This window comes from Spodoptera frugiperda, chromosome 10 (assembly GCF_023101765.2).
Source record: "Spodoptera frugiperda isolate SF20-4 chromosome 10, AGI-APGP_CSIRO_Sfru_2.0, whole genome shotgun sequence".
NCBI classification, from domain to species: domain Eukaryota; kingdom Metazoa; phylum Arthropoda; class Insecta; order Lepidoptera; family Noctuidae; genus Spodoptera; species Spodoptera frugiperda.
This window is the reverse complement of record NC_064221.1, coordinates 3,516,868-3,526,266: the sequence shown is the minus strand read 5'-3', so window position 1 is coordinate 3,526,266 and position 9,399 is coordinate 3,516,868. Positions and strand designations below refer to the sequence as shown.

The following is a 9,399-nucleotide window of genomic DNA, read 5'->3' as shown; positions in this document are numbered from 1 at the left end:
CAAGAACCGTGAGGGATTTTTTTTGTTTTCAAGTTGCCTCACTGTCAGCATGAATTGAAAGGAAACTCAACATGAAAAATATTATGGTAAAACAGAACAGCATATTATTTTATAGCATAACAATAATTCGAGTTTTTCCGTAACACCCTAACAGGGTGTCACATAATTGTTTTATATAACTTTGTGTAATTGTTGTAACTTTGAGACGTGCAATGTAAATAAATAAATACTATGTTTTTCGGTCTCTGCTATCTATTAATATTTATAAAATTTGTTTATATGTTTATACGTTTGGGCAGCATAATCTCTGGAACGTCAATAGCGTTGTAACGAAGTTTTATTGCAATCAATTTATTTTTATAAATGTTTCGATTGATACAGATTTAATTTGTTGCAGATTTTATTTATTACAACTAGAAGGTACAAAATGTCTGAACAGGGTGATTTTATCAAAAGAAAACCATCTGGGTCAGAATATAGGAAACGGAAAGCGGAAAAAGAAAAGGAATTTCAAAAAACAAAGAAGTTTATGAATATAGATAAATATATCAGAACAAAAAATCAAGAGTTGAATGTGGCATCTACATCTGCAATACAAACGAATGCATCGGCAGTGGAGCCTCTGTCTGGCAAGTCCGATGGAATAGCTACTCAAGAGATTGTGGATGAAAAATCCCGAAGTGAGGGAGCAAGTTGTGCTACGATTACAGATGCTGCTCAAGAATCTGTTATTGATGTACAACAAATACATGTATTAGATGATGTTGATACTGTTGTCCGCTACTTGGCCACCTATTCGAAATAGCAAAATAATTGATCATATTATAAATACCGGCCCACTGCAAACTCACTGTGATGATTATCCGAAAACTGATACAGGGCGACATTTTTCTAATTCTCATTTCATAAAAAAACTAGCAAACAGTGAGACAATTCAGCGTCGTTGGTTAGTATACTCCATTTCCAAGGATCGAGTTTATTGTTTTTGTTGCCGGCTGTTTGATAGTAGCTCAACGTCGAGTTTAGTATCTGAAGGATATAGCGACTGGAAACACTTGTCTGAAATGTTAAAAACTCACGAGAATAGCACTTCACATAAGAAGTTTTACCTTTCATGGATTGAAACTGAACTACGTTTAAAAATAGGCAAAACAATAGATTGCCAAGAGCAATATTTGATTAAAAAGGAAACTACAAGATGGAATAATGTTTTATCTAGATTGATGCATATTACACTTTATTTAGCTGAAAACAATATGGCGTTCAGAGGTAATTCTGACAAATTATATACGCCAAATAACGGAAAGTTTTTGGGCTTAGTACAATTACTAGCTAAATTTGATCCAGTTATGCAGGAGCACTTGCGATTAGCTATGAAGGGTGATATTGCAGACCACTACTGCGGAAAAGACATTCAAAATGAATTAATAGAGCTGATGGGTAAAAAAGTAAAGTCAGAAATCATATCACGCGCAAAGAAATCAAAATATTATTCTATTATAGCTGACTGTACACCGGACATTAGTCACGTAGAACAACTTTCACTGACAATACGATTTGTTGATATATCATCAAATGACGATAAAATATCAGTAAAAGAGTATTTTGTAGAATTTTTGCCTGTAAATCAGTCGACTGGTGAAAAACTAACTGAAGTTATTATTGATATTTTAAATAAACACGGACTTGAATTGAACGACTGCAGGGGTCAGGGTTATGACAACGGGGCGAATATGAAAGGGAAAAATGTTGGTGTTCAAAGGAGAATTCAAGACATAAATCCCTTAGCTGTTTATGTACCTTGTGGCTGTCATAGCTACAATCTCGTACTATGCGATGCCGCTGAGTCTTCCGTAAAATCAGTGACTTTGTTTGGGGTACTTCAGAGGTTGTTCACATTGTTTTCAGCTTCTGTTCATCGATGGAAAATTCTAACCGATAGCCTGGGATTATATACTCTAAAAAAGCTCAGTGACACACGTTGGGAAGCAAGAATAAGCAGTGTCAAAGCAGTTCGTTATCAAATTAGTGCCATCCATGACGCTTTAATTACTTTGGCAATTGAAACTCAGAAAACTGATGTTCAAGTCTCTCATGAGGCTACTACTCTAGCTGAACAGTTAAAAGATTTCAGTTTCATAGTTTCATTGGTTGTTTGGTATGACATACTTTTTCAAATTAACGTCGTTAGTAAATCTCTACAATCACCAGATATAGATCTCAGTAAATGCACAGAAATGTTGAAAAAATGCTGCACTTTCTTGGAAGAATATAGAAATACAGGCTTTAAAAGCGCCATTTCAACTGCAAAAGAATTGGCTGAAGAACTGGAAGTTGAACCTGTGTTTAAGGCCACAAAAAGAATTCGATTTGTTAAGCGTCAAGCTGATGAAACTGCCCGCGACGAGCCTATTGTTTCTCCTGAAAAGAAATTTGAGGTAGAATTTTTCAACTCTCTCTTGGACGCTACATTAATTTCAGTTAATGAAAGATTTGAACAGTTCAATGAGTACTCGGATTGCTGGTCTTTTTTGTACAATATAAAACAGATTCCTGAAAAACCCGACCTTGTCAAACTCTGTAGTGATCTCCAATTGAAATTAACTGTGAATTCTAAATCAGATATAGATGGTTGTATGTTGTGTGATGAACTCATAAGCCTGAAATCTTTTTTGCTTGATCAGAATGTGGCTACCCCTGCTTATGTTTTAAATTTTATTAAAGATCGCAACTTACAGGAACTGTATCCAAATGTATGGATAGCATTTCGAATATTACTGACTATACCTGTAACGGTTGCTAGTGGAGAAAGAAGTTTTTCCAAGCTAAAGCTGATTAAAACATATCTACGATCGACAATCTCTCAATCTAGATTAACAAACTTAGCAACTTTATCAATCGAAAACGAAATTGCAGAAAACATGGACTTTGAACGTCTAATAAAAGAGTTCGCCGATGTAAAGGCTAGAAAAGTGAAATTTTATTAGTTTTTTAAATAAATGTTTTTTTTTAAATAGATAGTTATTTCATTGTACACATTGCCTTTTTTCGTATGTAATTGAATTGCAGTTAGGGGGCGCCGAAGAATTCTCGCCCAGGGCGCTAGTAGTGCTAAAACCGGCACTGGTAGCAACTTTCAGAAAGACCAATTTAAACCAAATAGAACTCAAGTATTCAATGAAAGAAGATGCAATTACACATCGAATCAAGTTGTTCGAAGATGTCAAGCGTAAAAAAAAGGGAAAAGGGAAGAATAAATCAAAAGAAAATACAGAAGAAATGTTAGAATTACAATATAATCGAGTAAAGCAGTTGACTCCAAAACAGCTATATACGGATAAACTACCAATTACCGCAGCTAAATACAAAGATCTGCAACGATTGTGTGATCAGGGGACAATACACAAACGGTTTCATGCCGAATACAAACAGTTTCCTTGTCAGTCTCATAATGTCATTGATACTCTTCCTGAGACTGACGAGGAAGATGAAATTTCTGATTAATTATCTTCTATCAGAAAATCAGGTCTTCAAATTAATTTCTGATCTTCTATCCAATGACAGAAGATTATTAATCAGAAATTTGAAGACCTGATTTTCTATAACTCGTCGTCGTATTATGTTTTGCATCTACTTTTTTATTATCTTGTCGATAACACCTTCCCATTTTCACCAACGACACTAAAAGTTAGGTAGACCATAGTACAGAAGATTTCCGAACAAACAACACCTAGAAAGATGAACTACCTAAATTTTTAAGGGCGTTGGTGAAAATGGGCATTGTTTATTAAAATATTAGAGCAGTAAGCTTGGTAGAATGTTTACTTATATTTTTTTTGTAATTCATTATCAATACGTTTTAAAAAAATGTCGTGATTATAAAATCTTCTTGAAATCAATGAAACAAAATGATTACTTAATATTTTGAATTATGTCTGGCTGGTTAGGTACGCCGTTGGAGGTAGAACACTATAGGCATTTTGTAACAAACGCTTGATTAAATTATACGGGACGATGCCTATAATATACTTACTTAAGTGTAAAAATTTCGAGCCGCGGCACAAACAATGATGATGAATGATGATTGATGTACAAGATCCTCGAATGGAAATTTAAGTGATTGGTTTAGACAATTTTTTACTTTGAATTTGTATTAGTGCCTTGCTTAACAACTATTTTTATTAAACGATGGCGGTCAATGAATAAAAAACTTTTTTTAATTATGTCAATTTGTGTTTTATTTATTGTTTTTATTACAAGTAATGAAAACTCAACTTACAGTCTTAACTTCATTGATTTGCTTCAGATATTTCCATGTTTGTTACATACCATCGCATCAGATCGTGGTGTTTACACTCATTTTTGATTCAGTATATGGTTTTAAAAACCAAACCCAGAACTATTGCATTTTAAAACTGGTGCATACTTCTAACTTCCGTTAGACAAATCGTTCTCCATTGATTTGTTAGTGGTCGTAAATACCAACTTCTTGAATTTTCTGGGGTGTATGTCCAAGCTAACTTTTGAAATAAGGCTTTGACATAAATAGCAATAATATAATATAAGTGGGTTAAGAACTAGAGTAGCGTAAGGGCAAAAACTCAAAAAAATTTTTTTTTCACTATTCGCTTTTTCAATCCCCATATTTGTATGTGCCGAAAAACTGGAACGATGTAGTGTGTAGATTGCTTAGTACAATAATAACGCATAAAAAGAAAAGAAGTTTGTTTATTGCTAAAAGGAAGTATTTCTACTTACAATAATCTTGACATTATTTTGTCAATAAAGTTATGAGCACAACAATTGTAACTCGACTTACGAGCGAATAGGACACCGAATTATGCCTTCAATGTATTGCTCAAATGGCGTATCTTGTCATACGTTATTAACGCAGAAAGTTTGATTTTGTAGCCTTGTAATTTTTCTCCGTGCCAAAAAAACGTAAGGGTGGGTTACGCTACTATTGCACTAAATAATTAAAGTAATGCAGTCCATTATTATGACGTATGTCAACCAGTTTTAGAAAAATATATATTTTTAAATGAAACCATTTTTTTATTGACCATGAATTTACAGTATTCTGTAGCCAATAAATAAAGCTTTATTTTAAGTAAAAATCAGATATACAGATACTATAGATTTTGCCATAAAAGACCTACAAGTTAACGGTAGGTAAATTTGAATTGTTTTTCGGCTCTCCTGAGAAGTTGTAATTTTGCCCTTACGCTACTCTAGTTCTTAACCCACGATATTATGAAACACCATCGTATTTTACGTATTTCTTGTATAGAACACAATTTTATAACTTTTAAAGTTAAAAAGATATAAGCCAAAAACGAAATTATTTTTTGTTTTTTGTTGATTACCAAAAGTGCTATTTTGGTGATTACGACCTTTGTTGTCGGAAGCATCGATATGGCGATTGATTTTACTGTACCGCTAGAATATTTACAGGCTTAAAAAATACTTTTTTTTCAACCATCAACATGTGAACAGGAAGTATCAGAATCATTATCCGAATCAGTAAGCAGTTCAAATTCAATTTTTGATACTCCGAGAAAAATTGTACTTAAAAATAAATTACGCAAGGAATCGGCAGCTAAAAAGAAACTCATTGAGAAATTTAAGAAAATACTGCTTCTTACAAAACAATTGTACAAAATTTGAAAAAGAAATTTGGTCTCAATTTAAATGCTGTGATTGATTTAATGGCTAAAGCAGAAGTTGTCGAGTTACATAAATCTTTAATGAAGAAAAATAATCAACAGAGCAGACATCATTTATTATGTGTACTGCGCCCTTACGTAAATGGGTCAAACACAAAAACGTATAAAAAAATGTTCAGGCTACTTTTATCCTAGATGTACATTATTTAAGTGCGTGTGTATTTTTATTATTTAAGATTAAGTTGTGGGCTTACTAGATAAGTCATTATTTTATACTTTAAAATTAAATTATAATTTTTATAGTCTTTTTCATATTAAAATGTCTCCTACTGTAGACTGTTCGGATCAATAGTGTCGCAGTTTGATGGAAGTTTAAAAATATTTAAAGAGCAATAAACATATAATTTTAATTATATAAACATGTCAAATTGAACCAAGTTTCTATACTAACGAAGACAAAAAATTAGCAATTCATTTTGACACAAAAAAGCCAATACACATGATGTTCCGATATTTGTAGTCTTTTTTTTTTTTTTTTTTACATTTAATGGGTCGACGTTTGACCGCTATCTCACCTGATGGTAAGTCTTCTTCTGTAGACACCTAAAACTCGCACATTTTTAAATATTTCGAACGCACCCATTACTTTTATTGGATAAGGTTGGCATCACTGTTTTGTTCATCATTCATTTGTTTGTGATTTCGATAAATGGCGTCGGCTTGAAGAAAAATCATTGATTTAAGAAGAAACACAGAATTTTGGTCATGTTTTGAAGATCTTTTCTGCATTACGTGTTTAACCCGGCGTCATGGGGTTGGGTCTGTGCGACCCACCACATTTTATTTCGCTTGTAGTTCGGTTACTATGCGTGTGACGTTGCTGCTCTTCTCAATAGCTGGAGCTGTTGAGTTGTCCTACACGTCGCAAGCTACACGTTAGTCATGTCACAGCCGCAGTGGGAGATACAGGAGCACAAAGTTAAAAAAGGTACGTGAGACCCATCCCCGCAGTCGGTGTAACAATTTCGCGCCATTTTCTATACATATTGTTTCACTTATTATCTGTGTTTTTATCATTTTTATTTTTGATTATTATTGTTATTTACAATTGTAGCTAGTTATATATAGTTCAATGTATTTTATTTGTATTTTTTGTAGGTACTTAGTAAAAAATGGACCGTGAAGAGGCTGAACGACAGCGTATTCTGGCAATTTTACAATAGTCTGACTCTGATACTTAGTTGTCACACCAGGATGTGTGTGACGAAGAAGATTACTTGAGTGAGCGTAGTATTTCAATTGACACAGAACAGGATATCTCAGAGTCTGATAATGATGATATTCCAACAAATATATCTGCGTAGAACATATAGTACCTTTCTGTGTTGACTGTACCAAAGATAATGATTCCAAATGATAAATTGTTTATTTTTTTAATTTATTTAGTTACCTACAAAAAAGTGCCATTAAATTTTAAGACTGATAATAATAATATAATTACATTTAAGTACAAGAGAAAATGTTTGTTGATAATTTTAGTTCTTTTTTTTAAATGTTATTATATATAATTAAAACATAATATAACATAATATTTGTGTTTTATTAAATCACACAAATACCCAAAAATATGAACACGCATAAAAATAGTCTTTGTTATTTATAAATTTATTGAAATAATTTCGACATTATGAACGGGTCGGTGAGACCCACCCCAACGTCCGTGTAACACTTTTCCACCCCCATGACGCCGGGTTAAAGGTAAGTAGACATTTAAAAGTTATATGAATTGTGGGCTTCTATGTGAATTGGGGACTGATTTGCAAAATCCAAAATGCTTTCGTTATAACCTCAACATATTGTAAGATAACTTGTTTTTTACACGATGTCTTTCCGGTAGACATCTTTCCTGTAGGAGCATGGGTCTACAGGAAATACTATTGTCTACAGGAAATACTTTATATAACGTTTGCTACCGACTGAAACATCCATTTGTCTTTAATTGGGCATCCATACATGCCGCCAGCTTTACCTGTGGAATGTCTTTCTCCGCAAGTAAAGCTGGCGGCAAGCTAGGCAGCATGGTCGATCTAAAGACATGTATGTGGTTGGCAAATAGGATAGGGATCAATCTTAAGCTTAAACAGGTAATATATAAATATATGTACTTATTGTTACAGTAACTATGCCACGGGGAAGTAGAAACAGAATTCAGCTTACTGATGAAGAGAAAAGAAGGCGCAGACGTGAGCAAAAGAAACTCAGCATCCGTCGTGCACGTGCCAAAATGGACGAAGCAGCTTTAGAAGAAAGAAGAAGACAGGACAGGGAAAGATACGCGCGAAAAAAAGAACAAGGTAAAATTAAAACTATTAAAGACTATACTCCTAGAGAACAACGTCAAATCAGAAAAATGTGGAGAGAAAAGGCCAAAATAAGACGCCAGAAGGAAAAAATAAATAAAAATGCTTCGCGTTTCGTTGAACAAAACACACCACCGTCTAGTCCTTCATGTTCGCGTATTAATGTAGGAAATGCTGTTGTTAAACGAAACGCGCGAAGATTGAGATTAGAAAACAATTATTTAAAAAAAAGAGTACTTGAGCTGGAATCTAAAATGGCAAAGTACCGTATGAGAGTTATTAGATCTTGTAATAGAGAATACGAAGAAAATAAAGTACTTGGACGAAAGTGTAAGAAAGTGCAAGAAAGAAAAAAAGCAGTAGAAGATTTTTTGATTCAAGATGGAAATAGCACACTTACATCAGGAAAAAAAGACACTATAACAAGAAGGAAAATTAAGAAACAGATACGTTTTCTGAATGATTCTCTTTTAAACCTACATAAATCTTTTATAAATGAAACTGGAATTAACTTGTCGTATGAAACTTTTAGGACATATCGCCCATTCTGGGTCCTGTTTCCAAAAGTTGACGCCAGGAACACTTGCTTATGTATCGTACATGCTAATAATACTTTTATAATTCAATCTCTTTATAATGCTAAAATAATTTCTTATAAATCTATATCGGACATGCTTAAGTATTTATGCTGTAATAATGCGCTAAGCTTGGCTTGCTTAGAAAATAAGTGTTCCGGATGTAAAGATAAAACTTTGCAGAGCAATATTTTTGATGTTAATGATACTATATCATTTGAAAGATGGGTAACAAAAAGTGTTCCTGTGGTTACTAAAAATATTACTAAGCAGTGTCGCAAAAGGATTAAGGAAAAAGTTCAAACTACAAAAAAAGCTCTCTTTGAAAAATTAATCTTAAAGAACATCGGGCATTTTTGTATGGGACACTTACCTACGGCGAACAAAAATAAAATTAGGTACGGTGGATAGGCAATTAAATCTAGTTCACAATGGTATAGTTCCCATATCTGTGGGTCGTGGCAATAAGGAGAAATTGGACATTTAAAAAATATTTATAAATGTTTTTGGGCAATAATTGAAGAGGAAAAAGGGAATCAAAAATAATTAAAACAACATATTTTTCTCTTAACTTTTGGCGAAGGACTGCGATGATGATGACGAAGGACTGCGATGTAGTAAGATAAGCTAGCTACCTGCGCGAGCGCAACATATGTATACCAGTTTTAGGACTATGGGCGAGAGTGAGAACGAAACATGCACATCAACTTGACGGATTTAGTCTGATTGGGTTTACAAAAATACCACGGAGTGATATTTTAACTTACTGAGCGGTCGTTTAGTAATTAGGAAAAATAG

The 9,399-nt window shown here is 33.4% G+C and overlaps 1 protein-coding gene across 1 annotated transcript; it reads left to right on the top strand.

Annotated features, from left to right (window-relative positions):
* Nucleotides 1-174: 174 nt before the first annotated feature.
* Nucleotides 175-6,508, top strand: LOC126911110 (zinc finger MYM-type protein 1-like). Its single transcript, XM_050696294.1, has one exon. It carries the CDS (start codon nucleotides 759-761, stop codon nucleotides 2,985-2,987), a length of 2,229 nt encoding a protein of 742 aa, XP_050552251.1. The 5' UTR covers nucleotides 175-758; the 3' UTR covers nucleotides 2,988-6,508.
* The last annotated feature ends 2,891 nt before the right edge of the window (nucleotides 6,509-9,399 follow it).

Coding starts and splice junctions, on each gene's coding strand:
- LOC126911110 (XM_050696294.1), top strand. CDS start 759: ATGATGTTGATACTGTTGTCCGCTACTTGGCCACCTATTCGAAATAGC.